At 47.3% G+C, this 22,097-nt stretch overlaps 1 protein-coding gene across 3 annotated transcripts in view; it reads right to left on the bottom strand.

Moving 5' to 3' along the window:
- The window catches only part of kdm7ab (lysine (K)-specific demethylase 7Ab), a 104,935-nt gene that overhangs the window by 62,302 nt on the left and 20,536 nt on the right, over positions 1 to 22,097 (bottom strand). For all 3 annotated transcript variants that reach the window (XM_087997531.1, XM_087997529.1, XM_087997530.1), the window contains exons 4-9: positions 21,365 to 21,525; positions 19,711 to 19,852; positions 13,122 to 13,308; positions 11,421 to 11,583; positions 8,837 to 8,924; positions 2,504 to 2,610 (exon numbers count right to left, since the gene is read on the bottom strand). In XM_087997531.1, coding sequence (XP_087853657.1) covers positions 2,504 to 2,610; positions 8,837 to 8,924; positions 11,421 to 11,583; positions 13,122 to 13,308; positions 19,711 to 19,852; positions 21,365 to 21,525 — 848 coding nt within the window. The remainder of the gene's footprint in view (positions 1 to 2,503; positions 2,611 to 8,836; positions 8,925 to 11,420; positions 11,584 to 13,121; positions 13,309 to 19,710; positions 19,853 to 21,364; positions 21,526 to 22,097) is intronic.

The raw sequence follows: 22,097 nt of genomic DNA, 5'->3' as shown, positions 1-22,097 counted from the left end.
GACATCCTTACAAAGCCAACATGCCCAAAACTGTGACCTAACCAATGTTTCATACAGATACAGTCATTTGATAGTACAGAACGTGAATAAAACTGGAAAAACAGATATTGTATCAAGCTTTTTATTTTGCACTCACCAGGACATTCACAAGACCAAAGTCAAGAGAATCAACATTTCATATTGAATTAGGAAAAATGCTGACAAGTGATAACAAACCAAGATGACGTTCTGTCGATCACAAATTAGTAATGAGATATATAAAGTTCAGTGCTGATGTGATGCTAGATATTTAGGCTGCACATTTCAAAGACTATACATCACATCAAAAACTTCATATCTTCTGCTGTTTGCATACAACCAGCCCATGTTTTAACAAATAAAACCAGTGACCATCACCAGTTCTGATTTCATGATTCAACAATATTTGTTAAATAAAACAAAGTGTGCCAGGCACTATGCTGAGAACCAATTTAAGACCACCAGTCTGGCTCGTACTGGAAGCTACAGGTATTAAAACACTGGGTCTTGTTCTTTGCAGAGAATGCACATTGTTTTTATAGTTGAAACCACCACAATGATCATTTTTGGTTCATCAGTCAATCAGCCTGAAGGAGTCAGTCCATGTTTAAATATAAACAGAGCTTAGAAGCTAACTAGCAATTAACTGCCAAGTAGTGTATTTTCCATGGTAATGCATCACTTCGCAACCTGGATAGATGCGAAGTGATGCATTTTGAAAGGTCAAACTCTAATGCTGAATATAGGATGAAAGACAGGATTCTTGGCAGTGCGGAGGGACAGAGGAATCTGGGTTGCAAGTACATAGATCCTTCAAAGTTGCCACCCAAGTGGATAGGGTTATTAAGAAAGCATATGGTGTTTTGGCTTTCATTAACAGGGGGATCGAGTTTGAGAGCCGCGAGGTTTTGCTACAGCTCTACAAGTCCCTGGTGAGACCACACTTGGAATATTGTGGGCAGCACGGTGGCACAGTGGTTAGCACTGCTGCCTCACAGCGCCAGAGACCCGGTTCAATTCCCGCCTCAGGCGACTGACTGTGTGGAGTTCGCACACTCCCAGTGTCTGTGTGGGTTTCCTTCGGGTGTTCTAGTTTCCTCCCACAGTCCAAAATTGTGCAGGTTAGATGAATTGGCCATGTTAAATTGTCCATAGTATTAGGTGAAGGGGTAAATGTAGGGGAATAGGTCTGGGTGGGTTGCGCTTTGGCGGGTCGGTGTGGACTTGTTGGGCCGAAGGGCCTGTTTCCATAATGTAAGTAATCTAATTGTGTCCAGTTCTGGTCGCCTACAATAGGAAAGATAGAGGCTTTGGAGAGATGCAAAGAAGGTTTACCAGGATGCGGCATGGACTGGAAGGCTTGCCTTATGAAAAAAGGTTGAATAAGCTCAGACTTTTCTCTCTGGAGAGAAGGAAGAAGAGAGGAGACCTGATCGAGGTATACAAGATAATGAGTGGAATAGGTAGAGTCAATAACCAGAGACTTTTCCCCAGGGCAGGATTAACTAGTACGAGGAGTCATAGTTTGAAGATATTAGGAGAATGGTATCGAAGGGAAGTCAAAGGAAGGTTCTTTAAGCAGAGAGTAGTGAATGCATGAAATGCATTGCCAGCTGTGGTGGTGGAAGCAGAGTCATTGGGGACATTTAAGTGACTGCTAGACATGCACATGGATAGCAGTGAGTTGAGGGTGCGTAGGTTAACTTACTATGTTTTACATTAGGATTAAACCTCGGCACAACATCGTGGGCCAAAGGGCCTGTTCTATGCTCTATGTAATATCTCAACTAATCAAAGGCTCCTTGTAAACAAATCAGCGCATCTTCTTGCACGTTACAAAATATTGCTCCTCTTTACAATTGTGGTCTGGAGTGTAAGACTAAAAGCTTCAACAAGATGTATTTTCCAATAATACTCAATTTATATGGGTTTAGCACTTCCTCCATGCTGTGGTGTCTGGTCATAAATTATTGAATATAGGATCCCATGAAGAGCGGTCTCATGACGTCTCCTTACCTTTAAAAAACCTCTGTATCTGAGCCACTCAGTCACTCCGCTCCTTTTAATACATCACCGCTGTGTAATTATCTCCGTTTTCAACACAGCAAAACATACCACCTCACATTTCTCTACCTCAAGCTTGAATCTAAAGATCCTGTACAACCCCAACAATTAAATTTAACAGTAAGCAAACAAATCTTCATCATCCTGCAAATAAAACAGGGCAGTCTATAAAGGTTTCAAATAAAGGGATCAACATTATAAATTAAGAAAGGTGTTCACATTGTCAACTTCAAGCAGAGGTATCTTGCAGTTGTCAAACTAGTCCTCTCCAAAATTCACCCCATTTGTTTGGGGAGTTACAAGACAGCTGTAGCAGAGTAAAATTCCTCACATTCACAATTAGAACAGTTTCCTCCTACCATTTGGTGCAACACAGGAAATAATCAAGTAGTGTATTTTCCTTCTCATTTACATCCCATACCTTTTAGAGTTTCCCGTAGACTGTTTGCCACATACCAACAAATTGCCTCAAAATATGGAAACTTGAAAAGTTCCGGAGTCTTTAGCCTCTTCTCCATCTCATATACCCTGGGAGTGAGAATGACAATGAGAAATAAATTTCAACCTGAAGTGATCCTGACGGAGTTTGGGGAAGAGGTGGGGGGGCTTAAAGAAAACAGACCTCCAGATCCATTCACAAAAAGTAAAATCTGTAAACCGGAAAAAGAAAATGCTGAAAACGCTCAAACTTTCAGCATAACTGGCAGCATCTGAGGACAGAAACAAAATCAATGTTTCAGGGGCAGTTCTGATGAAATGACAAAAAACACCTGGTACAAAGATCTTCAATCTAAAAACGGAATGACGTTAGCAAGGCCATTGAGAAAGGCAAACCATGCACAGGTTTAATTTCTAAAGAATGAAAGTCAAAAAGTAGTTTTGTATTGAACCTTGCTCAAACCACTCATGAATACGGCAGTAGTTTTGCCAGATGACTGAAAAAAAGATCCAAAGGTAGTGGAGAGGGTACAAAGAAAACTGACAAGGAAGACCCAGAAATGTGTTGTGATACATTTCAGGAAAATAGAAGACTGAGGGGGTGTCCAAGAACAGATTTTTTTAAATTATGAAAAATTTTAGCGAATATAAAGAGAATGTTCTATCTTGGTAAAAGAGTACAAGAGGCTGTAAACCAAATATAATCACCAAAAAAAAATCTACTGACAAATTCCAAACAAACTGTTTTCTGCAAAGAAAGCTGATAAAACACCACAGACTATGGCTGAATAGCATTAATGCATTTAAGGGGAACCTAGATATATTTATAGCTTGGGGCACCATGGTGGCTCAGTGATTAGCACTGCTGCCTCACAGCACCACAGTCCTGGGTTCGATTCCAGCCTCAGGCGACTGTCTGTGTGGAGTTTGCACACTCCCCCTGTGTCTGTGTAGGTTTCCCCTGGTGCTCTGGTTTCCTCTCAGTCCAAAGATGTGCAGGTCAGGTGAATTGGCCATGCAAAATTGACAATAGTGTTAGGTGCATTAGGAAATTGGTCTAGGTGGGTTACTCTTCGGAGGGTCATTGTGGACTTGATGGGCCAAAGGGCCTGTTTCCACACTGTAGGGGATCTAATCTAAAAAGCTTCCCTAAGTTCCAAATCATTCTGAGTTTACTCCCTGTGACAAGGTAATGGTTGGGGGTGGAGATTGAATGTGGTTCACACTATCTTTTGCTTCACCCAAATGATCAGCAAGACAAGAGTTTAACGACCACAGATTTCAACTGTTCCCATCAAGCACTGGCCAATTTATGTGGCTCGAGCACTCTTCCAACCCCCACCCATCTAATCATCCAATTACACCAACACAGAACAAACCTGCAGAAAACTTTTGACCATCATATGCCTTCCTAATGCTCACTGCCAGTTTCTGTCATCCTGTTCATCAGCAAGTTATAAGATGACTTGCGAAACTGCAGCTGAGTATGGGCATGATGTGAAACTGTTACAAAATAATAAAATTTGTGTTATGCTACTAAGGAACACAAGATTCTCAGCTCTGAGGAAAGGCCATACAGAATTGCTCTGGTGCAGAAGGTTTTCAGCCCATCATATCTGCAATGGCTCCCTCATTGAGTATCATGACTTGGTGCCACATCCCTGCCCTTTCCCTGCAACACCACGTAAGATTTTTAACAAAGTAATTACCCAGTGGTCTCCTGAATGCCTTGACTAGAACTTTTCTCCAACATACTTTTGGCCATTGCATTCTAGAACTGAACCACTCGCTATGCAAAACATTTTTCTCACATCAAATTTACTTCATCAGCAAATGACTTCAAATCCAATGAATCCTGGAATGGACTATGCAGGGAAAGCATGGCAAAGAGGAGATAATCAAGCCCTATAGGTAGTGCAATCCCAATGTGGCGAAGCACTTTTGAAAGACTGTAATGTTTGACTTTTAGCTTTATTTCTTTATTTTCTACTTAACACTAAGAAGTACTGTAACGTTTAGCTTTTAACTTTGCTCTTTCGATCTTGTTCTTACAATTCTGCACCTAAGTACATATACCTAAGATGGCATCACGTTATACATTTTTCACTGTACTCCTGTACTTCACAATCAAAAATCTACATCTAATTTCAATCTAAACCTGAAAGTGCTTATTCTTGATCCTTTTATGAGGGGCAATAGTTGGTCCCTAATAAGAACAGAAAAACGTTGGAGAAACTCATCAGGTCTGGCAGCATCTGTTCAGAGAGAAAAACAGTTCATGTTTCAAGTCTGAGGTGATTCTTCTTCTGAGCACATTTCTCCCAAATGTCCAGCCTTCTCATGATTTTGAAAACTTGAATCAAATTCTCTCATGGCATATTCTACTCCAAGGAAAACAGTTCCAAATTATCTTCATAGCTGATCTTTCTCATCCTCAGATCTACTCTCAAACCTTAAAAAAACATAAAATAGATGCAGTAGCTCTGCAAGTCTTCTCTACCGTTCATTATGATCACGGCTGATCATCCAACTCGATACCCTGTTCCTACTTTCTCTGCCATACTCTTCCGTCCCGTTAGCACCAACAAGCATGTCTAATTCTGTCATGAAAATATTCATTGGTTTGGCTTCAACAGCAACTCTGTGGCAGGGAATTCCACAGGCTCACCACTCTATCAGTGAAAGAATTTCCCCTCACAGTCCTAAATGGTCAACCCTGTAACCTTAGACTGTTACCTTTGGTTTTGGACTCAGAGGTATTCAGAAACATACTTTTTGCATTTATCCTGTTTAATCTTATTAGAGTTGTGTGGGTTTCTGAGATACCCGCCCCCACCCCTCCACCTTATCCTTCTGAATGCCAGTGAAAACAGTCCTAACTGATCCAGCCTCTATGCACCATTTATCCTGTCATCCCAGGAAACCTTCATTGCTCTCACTCCACAGCCAGAACATCCTTCCTCAGACAAGGAGACCAAAACTGTACACAGTATTCCAAAGGTGGTCTCATCAAGGTCCTGAAAACTGCAGCAAGACTTCGCTGCTCCTGTACTTGCATCCTTTTGCTGCGAAGGTCAACACACCATTTGCCTTCTTCACCATGTTCTGCACCTGCATGTTTATTTCCAGGAATTGGCATACAAGGACACTCAGGTTTCATAACACCACTAACTTTCCAAATCAATTGCCATTCAAACAATAATCTGCTTTCCTATTTTCAGCAAAGTAAATAATCCACATTATACTGCATCTGCATGCACTGCCCACTCGCTCAACTTGTCTATATCTCACTGAAGCATCTCTGCATCCAGCTCAGAGCTCACCCTCCCACTCAGCTTTGTATCATGTTTAAAGCATCTAGTTTCCTCATCTAAACTATAACAAGGATCCAAGCACTGATCCCTGAAACACCCCACTCACCTGCCACTTGGAAAAAGACCTGTTTATTCCATCTGTTTCCTGACTCGTTCTCTATCCACGTCAGTACACTACACCCAATCCATGTGCTTTAACTTTACACGCCTTACATTCTTATGTGGAATCTTATTGAAGGTCTTCTGAAAGTCCGAAAAAGCCACATCTAGTAGCTCCTCTTATCGATTCAACTAGCTACATCCTCAAAACATTGCAGGAGATTTGTCAAGTAATTGCCTTTTCACAAATCCATGCTGTTTCTGTCTAACCCTATCAAGGTTTTCCAAGTCATTTGCTACTAAATCTCTTGATAATAGACTCTAGCATTTTCTCCGTGATCAGCTTCATGCTAACTGGTCTGTAATTCCTGTTTTCATCCCTACCTCCCTTTTGAAGTAGTGGCGTTATATTAGCAACGCTCCAATCCACAGGAATGATTCCAGAATTAATAGAATCTTGGAAGATCCACAATTTCAAAAGCCACATTCTTTAGCTCTCTGGGGATGCTTATTATAAAGGCCCTAGGGTTTATTGGCCTTTATCGGTTTCTCCAATGCCATTTCCCTATTAGTACTGATTTCCTTTAGTTCCTCCCTCTCACTAGACCTCATGTTCCCAATATTTTTGGGACCTTAATTGTGCCCTTCTTTTTGAAGAAAAGCTGATAGATTTGGTAAGGATTGTCTTCAATGGAGTTTAGAAGAATGGGGTGGGATCTTATAGAAATATATAAAATTCTAGCAGGATTAGACAGGTCAGAGTGGAGAGTGTGGTGCTAGAAAGGTATAGCAGGTCAGGCAGCATCCGAGGAGCAGGGGAAAAAAAAAATTCGACTTTTCAGGTATCAGGATGGGCTTATGCCCAAAACGTTGATTCTCCTGCTCCTTCTTTGCTGCCTGACCGGTTGTGTTTTTCCAGCACCACACTCTTGACACGGACCTCCAGCATCAGCAGTCCTCACTTTCTCTTTAGATAGGACCATTCTTCCTGAATCTAACCTAATAGTGGGCGAGTCCAGGACCTGGGATCATAGTTTAAGAATAAGGGGTAAACCTTTGAGGAGTGAGAGGAGGAGACATTTATTCACCCAAAGAGTGATGCGCCTATGGAATTCACTGCCACAGAAAGCAATTGAGGCAAAATCTTTGCCAAAAGAGGAGCCAGATATCGCTCTTGTGGCTAAAGGAATCAAAAGGATATGGAAAAATGGAATTTGGGTAGTGAGCTGATGATCAGCCATGATTATACAGACTGATGGAGCAGGCTGATGGGGTCAAATGGCCTTCTCTTGTGTCTACGTTTACCAATCACCTTATAACTGTGTCTCTTGATTATTGATTTCTCCAGTAGGGGATTTGGGTCGCCTCTATCCAAGCCTCTTATTATATTGTATACCTCAATTAAATTTTTCCTCAGATTCTTCTGCTCTAAGGAAAATAACTCTGGCCTATTCATTCTGTCCTCATTGCTGTGATTTCCAAGCCCAGGCAACATTGTTGCAAATCTTCTTTGTACTGTCATCACAGGAAGGAAATAATTACTCGAATGTGATGACTAGAACTGGTCATACAATTCCAGCTTTGGCTTAACCAGTGACTTGTATAGTTCCAGCTTTTGTATTCTGTACTTTGCCCAAGCAAGAAATTTGTGGATCAGGCCATTCCAAATGTGGAGCTGCAGTCCTGCCTTCCTGTTAGGTTCTGTTACAGTAAGAAATCAGTGATAGGGAGGATTCTTAGGGGCAGGACTTACTAAGCAGTTTTTTTTTCAGAAAATGACCACAATGATTGATGAGGGTAGGGTTGTGGACATTGTCTACATGGATTTTACTAAAGCATTTGTACCTTGGTCCCTCATGGTAGGCTGGTTCAAAAGACTAAATTATACAGGATCCATTGTAAATTGACAACTGGAATACAAAACTGGCTTAGTCATAGGAGACAGAATAGAGTTTTGGAGGAGTGATTTTCTGATTGGAGGTATGTGGCCAGTGGGGCTCTACAAGGATCAGTGCTGAGACCTTTATATATGATTTGAATGAAAATATAGCTGGTCTGATTATTAAGTTGGCAGACGAAAACTGGTGGAGTTGTGAATAGTGAGGAAGTTGGCCAGTGAACGGCAGATGGAGTTTAATCTGGACAAGGTGTGATGTGATGCATTTTGGAAGGCTAAATACAACAAATAACATGACCTTAGGAGCACTGATACACAAGAGATCTTGGGATCCAAGATCTTAGCTCCCTAAAAGTGGCAACACAAACGAATAAGCTGATAAAAAAAAAGGCGTACTGCATGCTTGCTTTCATCGGTAGGGGTACTGAGTGTAAAAGGTGGCGAGTCAAGTTACAGACTCTAGTCAGGCCACATTTAGATTACTGCGCCTAGTTCTGGTTGCTGCACTATAGGAAGGATGTGGAGGTGTTGGAGAGGGTGCAAAAGGGATTTACCAAGATTTTGCATGAATTGAGCACGTTAGCTATAAAGAGGCTTAGATTGTTTTCGCGAGTGGGTCAGAAGCAGAGGAGTGCCCTGATAGAAGTACATAAAAATTATGTGGGGTGTGGATCAGGCATATAATTGGAGACTTTGTCCCAGGGTAGAAATGTCAAACACTAGGGAGTATAAGCAACTGGGAAAAGTTTAAGGGAGATGTACGAAGAAAGTTTTTTTCACCAGAGAATGGTAGGTGCCTAGAATGCACTAGCAGGGGAAGTCGAAGAAGCAGATATAATAGCAGAGTTTAAGAGGTATTTAGACAGAAACATGAACAGACAGGGAATAGAGGGATATTATGTATAGCCAGATGGGGATTAGTTTTGAATGGCATCATTCCTGTGCTGTACTATTCTATGTATGCAGTAAGAGGGCACAAGAATGAACATAGAGGAAAGCCACCCACCTGAGTTGTGTGCCAATGTTGAGGTTGTGCAAGAAGTTTCCACCGAAAGCCATGCAATCCTTGGAGGTGAGGACAGCATGAATCCAGCCTAGGGAAAGAGGACAAACCTTCATAAAAACTGAGCAAATCAGGATAGAATTATTCTTCAAGCTTGGCTTAAAACAGAACCTGAACAAAAGGGCAAAGGACAAACTCGGGTCGAAGCACAAACAGCAAGATGTCATATTGAAAAAAAAAAGAGTGATGGTGGCAGTTGAAATGGTTGAACAGGATAAAATCATTTTAGATGACGGGGTGCAGCCTGAATGACAGATGCATCTGTCTGTGACAGTATTGGTAAGTGTGACTACCACACAGTCCTCATGGAAATGAACTGGGCCCAAACATCTTCAGTTGCTTCATTCATGACTTCCCTTCCAGCATGATGGCTGAAGTGGGGATGTTTGCCAATGATTGCAGTGTTGAGCACCATTCGCAATTCCTCGAGTACTGAAGCAGTCCATGTCCAAATGCAACAAAATATGAACAATATCCAGGTTTGGGCTGACAGGTGGCATGTAATATTTGTGCCACAACGTGTCAACAATGCACATCTCCAATAAGAGACAATTTAATCACCACCCCTTGATAATCAATGGTGAATTCCCCACTATCAATATCTTGGGGGCTAGCACTGACCAGAAACACAACTGATCCTGCCACATGAACATGATGGCTGCAAGAGCAGGTCAGTGGCTAGGAATACTATGGTGAGTAACTTGCCTTCTGACTCCTCAAAGCCTGGTCATCATCTACAAGGCACAAGTCAGGGGTGTGATGGAATGCTCACCACTTGCCTGAGAGAGTGCAGCTCCTACAACACTCGAGCAGCTCTACACCATCCAGGACAAAGCACATCCACATCCACAAACATCCATCCCCTCCATACCAACACTCAGTAGCAGCAGTGTCCAATTTACAATATACACTGCAGGCATTCACCAAAACATCCACACTCCAAACCCACAACCACATCCATCTAGAAGGACAGGGACAACAGAAACATAGGGACACCACCACCTGCAAGTTCCCCTTCAAGTCTCTCACCATCCTGACTTAGAAATATATTACCATAGCTTCACGGTCACTGGGTCAAAATTATGGAATTCCCTTGTTAAAGGAATTGTAGGTCAACCCAAAGCACATGGACTGCAATAGTTCAAGGCGGCAACTACCATCAACTCAAGAGCAATTTAGGGGCAGGCAATAAAGGTTGGCCAACCAGCGACCCCAAAGTTTCACAAGTGAATGAAAAAATGGAAGAAGTGGCTCTGAATTGGAGAAGCTTATGACTCATTTGTCACTTTGAAGTTCATCATAGCCATTCTCGACTGGCAGTATGGCCAGTCTGTCTTCAATAATATGCCCACAGCCTCATTTACCAGCCCAAAATACCTGCTGGCCATCTGGTTTGGCACTGTTGAGAATTTTTAATTCTGGACTCAGAAGCGATAAGTAAACAGAGTCCAATTGTTGTCCAGGCAGTATCAGGTAATATCAAGTAATTAGATTAGATTAGATTACATTACAGTGTGAAAACAGGCCCTTCGGCCCAGCAAGTCCACACCGACCCGCTGAAGCGCAACCCACCCATACCCCTACATTTACCCCTTACCTAACACTACGGGCAATTTAGCATGACCAATTCACCTGACCTGCATATCTTTGGACTGTGGGAGGAAACCGGAGCACCCGGAGGAAACCCACGCAAACACGGGGAGAACGTGCAAACTCCACACAGTCAGTCGCCTGAGGCGGGAATTGAACCCGGGTCTCCGGCGCTGTGAGGCAGCAGTACTAACCACTATGGCACCGTGCCGCCCACAATATGCCATGTACTCGGAAGCAAACCTGAAAACTGGTGATAAAGTCTATTTAATACCTTCTAGAGTTTCAGAAAATCCCAAAACATGACACACCAATTAAATACATCAGACGTGACACCACTGGTGTTACATAAAGAAGCCTATTTTCAAACAGCAAGACCCCACAAACAGAAATGAAACAAGCCATAAACAGTTTGTCTCTTAAAATCAGTATTAATCAGGACACAAAAAAAACCATGCTTCGCTTCCCAAGGTCTCAGCCGAGAGGACAAATCAAACCTCAGTTTAACATCTCAACTGAAAGACAACAAAGTCCCAGGAGTGGAGTGTGGACTGACTGAGGGGTGTAGATTTACCACATAGCCAAGGCTGACACATGGAGTATTACACTGAAGAAGTCAATACACACACAAAACCATGCTGGTAGGTATACAGTCACACAGGCACATGTATGTGCCGACACATGGGCAAAAGCAGCTAAACCTTGGTCAGGACAGCACAGTTCAAACAAAAAGGAAAGACAAAACAGAGAGGATAGAAAGAAAGCCCAGTCCTCTTTCCATCTGTGACAACGGAAGCACAAATCCAATGTGAACATTGATGCATTGCGCACTTCTGCCCATGTTACTTCTGGTTTTGCCCTGGTGATCAGGGAGAACTCTGTGTTCCACCCATGGGGAGGATGAAGTACCCCTGCTGTCATCAGTTTCTCAGCATACCTGTGGGAATGAAGAGTGTCTGTCCCTGCTGTAGGATGCACTTGAAGCATTTGTCCACCTGGTCTCCAAAGAACGTTTCACTCTGGTTAACAGAACCACTCCAACTTTCATATAGTGCAAGATTGGCATCAGTTGGCTTTATCAAGTAAAACAGCTTTTCCCCCTGCAAGAGAGAGAAAAAAAACAAGAACTGATTTAATGTCAACCACTGGGTCAACGTGTGAAAGAAAGATCACTCAGACTCCCAAATTTTGTTTCAAGATCACTGTGCCCTGAGCCACTATGTGCCACCACCCAGAGCATGGTGCCAATGCACAGTTGTTCCCAGTGCTCCAAATCAAATAGGCTTTGCTTACATTTTTCACAACACATATTCACCAGTGCTTTTAATATGTTCTAGGTTTCAAATCAGAGACTTGAGTGTGTGGTGGCAATAGCGAATCGGTACCTGGCTGGAAGAATGCAATGTACTGAAGGTTAGCTGTGGGAGGAGATGTTGTGGACCAGGATGTGAGCAGAGGTGATAGCCACCTGGACCCAGGAATCCACGTCAACCTTTGAGGCTGTTATCCAAACCCTCTCACTCTCACTCTCCAGCCAATCTCCCATGAATCATCTCTGTACCTAGACAACTGTGTCCAATTAGGGAACCACACTGCACTGGAATAAATTTTAACTTTCAGAATTTATCAAAGATTTTTAAACGTTCAGCAACCAATGTGCCAAGAACCAGACAGGACACCAGATTTAGGAGCCTTCCTTTTCCACAGGTCTGGAACGACAGGGAGCCCAGACCTCCTCAGACTGCTGGAAGCAGGAGATGGACAGCCAAGCTCCTCCATCATCTGGAGAACTTGAGCATTGCTCGATGCTGTAAGACTATTTGAAATACATTGGGATTACCAAATCAGAACATGCATCACGTCACACAAAAGGGAACCACCCCATCTGACTACACTCATTGCCTACCCTTCAGAACGCTGACCATCTCTTTCTCTCTCCCTGGCTATCCTGAAGGTGTCAACTCTCTCTACCCTTCTTTACCTTCTCAACTCTTCCCACCCTAAACCTCTTACTTCTTTCTTTCACTCCCTCCACCCAAAATGCTAATTTTCTCTCTCTCTCTGCCTCCTTTGTTCTAAGTGGCTAACACTCTTACCCACCCTTCCCTGAAAATTCTTTCCTTCTCTCCCTCCATCTCTCTAAGTCTCGCTGTCTTTTTCGCTCCTTCTTCATCTGTAGATGTTGACTCTTGGGACTATCCCCAACTCTTGTCAACATTGCCCAACCTCTCCAGCAAAGGTGTTCACTGACTCTCTCTCCTCTCACCCGAGTGGGCTGTGTGTGAGAGTGTGAGAGTGTGAGAGTGTGAGAGTGTGAGAGTGTGAGAGTGTGAGAGTGTGAGAGTGTGAGAGTGTGAGAGTGTGAGAGTGTGAGAGTGTGAGAGTGTGAGAGTGTGAGAGTGTGAGAGTGTGAGAGTGTGAGAGTGTGAGACTCTCTCTTTCTCTCTCCTCCCCCAAAGGAGCTTGTGGAAACTCTCCCTCTCTCTCTCTCTGAAACCGACCCCTGAATAGGCTGACTCGCTGTGTGCCAATCCATGGAAGTGCTAACGACATAGTTTTAAAGTGAAATGGGGGATGTGGAGAAAGGGATTCTTCTTGCCTTCTACCATAAGCCAAACTTGTTGCTGGAGCTACTTACCCACAGTACATGATACCAGACAGAGGTCCCCCCAAAGTCAATGTGGAAGTCAGTATAACTATCCTCCATTCCCATCAAGCAGTACTTCTGAACGCACGGTTTGGGAAAAAAGGAATCCTCTGGCCAGTAATTCTCTACCCAGGAGAGCTTCTGAACAATATCAGGAACTTCCACCAGCTCCGACATCCTGTACACAAACAAAAACAAAACAGCGGCTTGATGCATGGAGCAGACATCGAATCAATCAGTCCACCGCAAAAGAGATCAGCATCAGTTACTAACAATCAGTGCCTAACCTCTACAGATAGAGATTCAATCCTGACAGGATTACCTTTCACACTATATCCCTTACATCAATGACGGGAGAAGTAAAATCACACCGCACCCACCTAAAGTGGAGTAGCAGAGGACTGGGGCTCCAACTGCCTCCACACATCAAATCAGGGTTGTCTGGAGGCAAGCCAAGGGGAGGTGAGTCAATCCTACTACAGGAGGAGGGCAGTTAATGAATCATTCCTAAGAGCTGAGGTGCAGCTGGGCCAGCTTCAGGAAAAGATCAAGGGCCTTCATAAGCCAGAGACACTGAAGACTTCCTTCCCATGCCCACTCTGGAATTCCCCTCCCTACCACCCAGTGCCATCCTCGCTCATCCTGAAACAGTACCTCCCCAGACCCGAGGAAGACACCAAGGATCTATGATCACACGAGACCCCAACTCATTTCCAGGCAGGAAAACTGTGCAGAACCAAAGCACACATTGCAGAGTGAAAAATGTACAGCCTGCCACAAATCCAGATAAGATATCCCATCTGGATGAGCACCTAACCATGACACATTGAGGGTAAGGTGGAGCCAGCGAGGGCGAGATGGAGTGTCGTCAAGGGCGAGAACAAGTGAGGCAGGAGACAGTTAGCCACAGAAATGGCAGCTCTTCCACACCTCCCTATCTCTTGTGCACCTCCTCACTATCTCTCCCCGCATCACTCTTTCCTTCAGCCTCTCCTCATGCTCTCTCTGAACCCCTCTCAGATCTTTGCCCCGTTCGTCTCACTCTCTCACAGCCCCTCATTTCTCTCTCACCCTCAGACTCTCTTTCAGACCCACATCTCATTCTCTCTCACCCTCCCTCTCACCCCTCCCCAGGCCCTTGCCCTCTATGTATCTCTCAGATCCTCTCCCTATCGCTCTCATCCTCAGGCCTTTGCTCTCCCTCTGACACCCCCACCCTGTCACTAGGCCCTAGTCCTCATTCTCACCCCATCTCACTCACATCCTTGTCCTCACTCTTGCCCCATATCTCTCTCGCCCACTCAGTCTGTCTGAGTCCCTCTTCGACACACACACACACACACACACACACACACACACACACCCACACCCACACACACACACCTTTTCCTCCTCTCCATCGCCCCATGCTTTGCGCACCCACCCATCTCCTCTCCACCCACCTCACGCCCACCCCCTCTGCTCACACTCCCCTCACCAATTATGTGCACCCACTCTCCTTTCCTCTCCCCTTCCCCATCTCACACATGCTCGCCTACCCTCCCCTTGCACCCACCCCATGTCCTCTTCCCTCCAACCCCAACCACACACTCATTCTGCTCCTCCCTCCCCTTCCCAGACCCACTTCACACGCAGAACCCTCCACTCTTCTCTTTTCCTCTCCTCTTCCCTATCACATGCACGCCCAGTCTCCTTCCTTCTACCCCGACCACGCATGCACCTCCTCTCCACCCCCCCCAACTCACCTCATGCATGCCTCCTCTCCTCTACAGCCCCTCCTCACGTGCATACTTTCACTTCCTCTGCACCCGCCCGCCTCACCCACACTTCTCTCCTCACCACCACGTCTCATGTGCCCCCTCTCCTCTCCCCTCCCCCCCCATCATGTACCCCCTCTCCACTTCCCTTCCTTCCCCTCCCTCCCCACACCTCCTTCCTCTATATTGGGGAGACAGGCCGCCTACTTCCGGAATGTTTCAGAGAACACCTCTGGGACACCCGGACCAACCAACCCAACCACCCCGTGGCTCAACACTTCAACTTCCCCCTCCCACTCCACCAAGGACATGCAGGTCCTTGGACTCCTCCATCACCAGATTATAGCAACACGACAGTTGGAGGAAGAGCGCCTCATCTCCCGCCTAGGAACCCTCCAACCACAAGGGATGAACTCGGATTTCTCCAGTTTCCTCATTTCCCCTCCCCCACCTTGTCTCAGTCCCAACCCTCGAACTCAGCACCACCTTCCTAACCTGCAATCTTCTTCCGCCCCCACCCCCACTCCAGCCTATCACCCTCCCCTTAATCTCCTTCTACCTATCGCATTTCCAATGCCCTCCCCCAAATCCCTCCTCCTTACCTTTTACCTTAGCCTGCTTGGTACACTCTCCTCATTCCTGAAGAAGGGCTCATGCCCGAATTTTCGATTCTCCTGCTACTTGGATGCTGCCTGACCTGCTGCGCTTTTCCAGCAACACATTTTCAGCCCGCCTCTCCTCTACCTCACACACACGCCCTCCCGTCTCCAATCCCCAACTCACGTGCACAAACATTCACACATGCCCTCCTCTCCACCAACCACCTTGTGCGTGCCCCCTCTACGTTCCCCCCAAACCTCATGCATGCCCCCTCACATACTCATCTCTCCTCTTCCCTCCTGCCTTTCACACATCCTCACCCCTCCACACCTCTCCTCTCCCCACCTCACGTACAATCTCTCTCTTCTCCCCCATCTTGCATGCATGACCCCTCCTCTCCTCTACCTCGCACAAGCACCCCACCTCACATGGGCACATGCCCTCCTGTCGACCACCCACCTCACGCGAACACCCTCTACATTTCTCCCCACCTCACACACTGATCTCCTTGCCTCTTCCCTCACACCTTTCATGCATCCCCTCCCCTTCATACCCCTCCATCTCACACACAACCCCTCCTCTATTGCCTCTTGCGCACGTGACCCCTCACCTCTCCCCTCCCCCGCAACCTCGCGAACATCTCTCCCTCCTCTCCCCTCCATCTCTGTCTCGCCATATCACCACTTCCCAAGCACTCACCTACCTCACGTGCGGTCCCCTCTGCTCTCCTTCCCCCACGCCCACATACTCACCTCATGCATGCCCCCATTTCTCTCCTCTTCCCACTCTCTTCCCCACCCCAAAACCGTGCACAAACACCCCCTCTTCCCCACTCTCACATGCAGGCAAACCCCCTCCTTCCACACCTCCTCCTCCACCTCGCATACCGTGCCCCGACCAGTTGCACACCCACTTTCCTCTATCCGTGCACCCCCTTGCCTACCACCACACCCATATCCTCTCTAATCACCCCCATCACTTCACCAAATCCCACACCTCACGTGAACAACCCCCTCTCCTCTCGACACCCCAACTTGCACACAAACCCCCTGTCCTCTCCACGCACCACCTCCCCAACCCTCCCCACCACCTTGGGCACGCACCTCCTCCCACCCCCTGGGCACGCACCTCCACCCCCTCCCTGGGCACGCACCTCCCCCCCTCCTTGAGCACGCACCTCCCCCCCCCCCTTCCTTGAGCACGCACCTCCTCTCCCTCCCCCCTCCCGCCCCAGGCACACATCTCCAGCCCGCCCCGGGCACGCACCTCCACGCCCTCCCCCCACCATGGGCACGAACCTCCTCACCCTGCCCACCATGGGCACGCGCCTCCTCTGCCTCTCCCCTCCCCCCACGCTGCGTGCACACACCTGCTCTCCCTACCCCCACCTTGGGCACACACCACCTCCCCCTCCCCACCACTTTGGGCACGCACATCCTCCCACTCTCCCCTCCCCCGCCTCAACTTGGGCATGCACCGTCTCTCCCTCTCCTCCCCCCCCCCCCCCCTCCCCCCCCCCCCCCCTCCCCCCCCCCCCCCCTCCCCCCCTCCCCCCCCCCAACCTTGGGCACACACCACCTCTCCCGCCCCCCTCCCCCCACCTTGTGCACGCACCTCCTCTCCTTCTCCCCTCCCCCCATACTGTGCGCACACCTACTCTCCCCCTCACCTTGCATCCCCTCTTCTCCCTCTCTCACCCCCCCCACCGTGTGCACGTCCTCTCCCTCTCCTCTTCCCCCCCCCACATTGCACACGCACATCTCTTTTCCCTCTCCTCTTGTCCCCCAACCTCACGCACCCTCACGTGATACCCTTCTCAGTATCTCTCTTCTCATCCCCCCCCACCTCAAGCGCATGCGTGCACATCTCTTTTTCCTCTCACCTCCTCTCCCTTACTCTCTCCTCTCCTCTTCCCCACCACCTCACACATGCACATTTCACCCCTCTCCTCTCCTCCTCCACCCCATCTCACACACACACACATCTTCCTTCCCCCGCACTTCACACACACATCTTCTGTCCCCTCTTCTCCTCTTCCCTGCCCACCTCACATGCACACCTTCCTCCCCTCCACCATCACCTTGTACACATACCTTTCCTCCCTGTCTCCTGTCTTCCCCCTTCACCTCCATGCATCCTCTCCCCTCTCCATCATCTCATACGACAGTCCACGTGTACCTTCCTCCACTCTCCTCCTCACCTCACACGTGCACCTTCCTCTCCATTCCTCATCTTCCTCATCCTCCTCCTGTCACCTGACATACAACTTCCTCCCCCTCTCCTCTCCTGCAGCCCCCCTCAGCATGCAAGCCCACCTCACACCTCCTCCCCATCCTCCCAAGCACGCGCTCCTTCCTCCCTTCCCCGCTCCTCTTCCCCACCTCACGCCCCTTCCTCCTCCCTCATCTTCTCTCTACCTTGAGCGCATACCTCCCCCTCCCCCACCTCGCACGTGCTTCCCCCTCATATATTCTCTCTGCCGGCTCGCTCGCCTTCCTCCCCCTCTCCTCTCCACTCCCCAACCTCAGGCATACATGCACCTTCCTACCCCGCCAGTACTCCACCTCATGCACACGTGCGGCCTCTTCCCCCTCTCCTGTCCTCTCCCACACCTCACGCGCACGCATGCCTTCCAACGTCCTGTCCTCTCCTGTCCCCCACCTTGCATATTCCTCCCCTTCACATCTCCTCTACATCACCTCACGCGACTCCCTCCCCATCATCTCGCACCCACATCTTCCTCCTCCCCCTCCTCTCCTCCTCCCTCACATAGGCACCTTTCTCCCCTCTCCTCCTCCCGATCATGCACAAACCTTCGTTCCCCCCCCACCTTGTGTGCACCTTCTTCCCCACCTCTCATACGCACCTCCCCCGCCCCCACTACACACCTCCTCTCCCTCCTCTTCCCCACCAACCTTGCGTGCACACCTGTTACCCTTCTCCTCTGCCCACCCCCTAACCTCTCAAACGTTTGCACCTTCCTGCCCCTCTCCTCTCCACCTCTTCCACCCCCACCCAACATGCACACACCTTCCTTCCACCCCCGTTCGTCCTCCACCAGCTCCCACGCACACCTTGCTCTCCCTCTCCCCCAACCTTGTGCACACATACACTGGCACCCCCTCCCCTGCCACCACACAAGCACCTCTCCTCTCACCTCAACACTCCGCCCACTTCACGCTTCTTCCTCTTCCCCATCTTGCTTGTGTACCTTCCTCCCCTCTCCTCTCCTACTTCTCCAACCCCCAACCCAGCTCATGCGCGCATCTTTCTGCACTCCCCTCCGCCTATTTCTCACCTTGTGCACGTGCACCTTCATCCCCCTCACCTCTTCTTCCTAATCCTTTCTCCCTCTCTCCTCTCATCCTCACCCCCACCTCACACATGCACGCCTTCCTCCCACTCTCCTCTCCCTCGTGCGCACACACGCCTTCCTCCCTCTCTCCTCACACATTCTCCCCCACCTCATGCTCACATGCGCGTTGCTCCACATCTTTTCTCGCCCTAACCCCACCACCACCTCACGTGAACGCACAAATTCCTGCCTTCCTCACGACCACCTCATGCCACTCCTCTACCCCTCCCACCACTCCACACAATCCCCTCGCCAGCCCAGTGCACGCATGCCCTCTCTTCTGCCAGCCCCGTGGCCCCCTCCATGCTCACCCCCCCCTCGCGCAAACACCCACGCGTAAATGTCCACACGCTCAGCCCTCACCTGCGCATGCACACCCGCATGCAACCCCCTCACGCGCGCACCACGCACACACACCCACTCACGCCCCTCCTCTTCCCCTATGTCCCCCTCGCCAGTCACGCACACACATCACCTCTTTTCCCCCAATCTTGAGCACACACCTCTCCCTCGCCCCCACCCCCACCTCATACGCACGCACAACCCCTCTCTTCTCCCCCACCTTGTGCATGTACACCCCCTCCTCATCCACCACATTTTGGAGGGTTGGTGTCAACTCAAATGGGCCAAATGGCCGGTGCCACACTGGAAGGATTCAATGAGTCTAAGATCTCAGTCCTGTGTGCAGGATCTTATTGCCTGAATTTCAGAACACCCTTGAGCCCTTTCGGATGGCCCAAGAATGTCGAAGTTTCTTTTTATAAAGACCCAGGTGTATGTTTTCTGTGCCAATGCTACAAACAGTGTATTGCAAATGCCAACACTGTGCACAGCTACATTTCCAAATATCCAGCCACAAGCAACTTACTTTGTATCAGAAAATTCCAAGCTAATGACATTTAATACTTTGGTTCGATGGAGAGCAGTGTAATAGTCTACAAACTCCTGCAGTTTCATCTTACAATCAGCTTGCCGAGCCACATCGATCACATCGATCACCTTCTCACCACCTTGAGAGATTAAAAATTCATATTCAGATATATCCGGAAGCCACGTTACTTAGACTCACCCAACTACAGCTGTGAAACAGCTCAAATAACAGCCTACATTGTACATGTAGTACAGCAAAATATTCATGGGTTTGATGACAGGAATTGGGAGGAAGTGATTAAACACTGATCAGTGAATTGGGAAAGTGGCTGAACACGTGGTCCTGAGAATTGGGATAGATGACTGATAGGAGTTGGAAGCAGAAGGTCTTGGATCACAAAGTTGTCTGCTGGCTGGTTGGAGGGTAGAATATGATCAATATACAATTTGTGTAGTGGAAGACTGAGAAGAACTAGATAGACCAAGCTTAGATAATATTACAGGGACTGAAATATGGTCAACAATAATTAGGAGAGGTCAAAAACTAATCTCAAAAACCAGGAAATAAAAGGTTAAAGAGGGTGCAGGAAAAGAGGGATCCAAGGGTGAGTGTTCACAATCCTTTTCTATGAAAAAAGGGAGGTTGCAGCACAAGTTGAGAAGACTGGTTAAAACAAGAGCATTGGAATCATTAGCTTAATAAACAGTACTGAAGGACAGACCGAATGAGGAAACTTACAAATCACTGAATAGATTCCAGTTGAAATTATGCATTCAATTCTGGAAACTACACAAAAAATGTCTCAAACGGTGCAGAGTACGTTTACTGAAACGGTATCCTGGGACTCAGTGGTTAGCACTGCTGCCTCACAGAACCAGGGATTCCAGTTTGATTCTAGCCTCAGGCGACTGTCTGTGTTGAGTTTGCACATTCTCCCCATACTTGTGTGGGTTTCCTCCAGGTGCTCTGGTTTCCTCACACAATCCAAAGATGCGTAGGTTAGGTGAATTGGCCATGCTAAATTGCTCATAGTGTTCAGGGATGCATTGGTCTGGGTAAATGTAGAGCAAATGGTTATGGAAATGGGTCTGAGTGGGCTGCTGTTTGGAGGGTCAGTATGGACCTGTTGAGCCAAATGGACTGTTTCCACACAGCATGGATTCTATGATCGGTACTAGAGATGCTGACAGAAACAGGGTAGTTCTGCCTGGAGAAGAGAATGGTTAAGGGGAAATTTAATACAGTAGAAGTATTTCATATTATGATGGGTTATGATAGTCTAAAAAAAGAAATTGGTTGCAGTGGCGAAAGGTTAGAACTACAGGACTCAGATTTAAGGTGATTGGCAAAAGAACCAGAGGAGAATTGAAATTTTGTTCCATTACCCAGTGAGCTATGACAATCTGGAATGAAAAAGGAAGCAGTTTGAGTAAAAGCTTCCAAATGAGAACTAGACAAGCATTTGAAGGGGAAAAACTTTGCATTGGCTGGCCTCCACTGCACTAGATAGAACATGCTGCGATGTTCCATCTATTCCCCACCCCCACCCTCCAATATTCAGGACAGGGGAGCTACACTGCAAACATGCAGCACTGGCAAACTTTGCTTGTGGCTGTATCGTGTGTTAACACTGGGTGCAGTCATCACTTACCCACATACTCTTGCACATCCCTGACAGAAAAGGTGCTTGATGGGAGAGAAATTCCAAGTCCATCTATTTTAGACACCATAATGGGAAATTCAAACCCATGCTTTTCTAGGTATTTGTGCGTCAGCTGGGTACCGTGCAGCTTGATGAGGATTTCACTGGCACTGTTAGGAACAAACAGATGAAAATAAATGGAGCTCACTGACACTAGTAGATGAACATGTTGCAACTACTGTAGGACAACAGAAAACACCACACTACAAATACAGACACTGCAGTCATGCAATTCTGATGATGAACTGTGACTCAAAGGGTTTCCATTATAAAGTTTCAGTGCAGGTATTGACCGAAGACAAATACAGATAGGCAGACTTCTGCACCCCGCTGATGAGTTACAATCTTATTAGCAAAGGATTGACAGCTGGTAAAATGTCTTCTTTCTGATCCATGGTATAGCGTTCAGAGACTGGAATTGGTAAACTGCATCTACAGCTAACTTTTATACTTGCATCCAGTTGAAAGCAAAGTTCTCCCCACTAGCATTGAATACAAAATCAGAGCAGGCCAATTCCGGATCCCCATGTGTCACAACTTGCAGTTATAAACCTCATAACCAAATCAAATCACTTAGGCCACTGTCACAATTTTGTCAACTTCATCTTCCTCAGTCTGGCTGCTGAAGCCCTCATCAATGTCTTTGCCATTTCTAAACAATTATTTGAAAACTTGTCTGCTG

Source organism: Chiloscyllium plagiosum, unplaced genomic scaffold (genome assembly GCF_037043375.1).
Source record: "Chiloscyllium plagiosum isolate Xiang-an unplaced genomic scaffold, Cpla_swu_hap1 HiC_scaffold_19, whole genome shotgun sequence".
Taxonomy (NCBI): domain Eukaryota; kingdom Metazoa; phylum Chordata; class Chondrichthyes; order Orectolobiformes; family Hemiscylliidae; genus Chiloscyllium; species Chiloscyllium plagiosum.
This window is presented reverse-complemented; position numbering and strand designations above follow the sequence as displayed.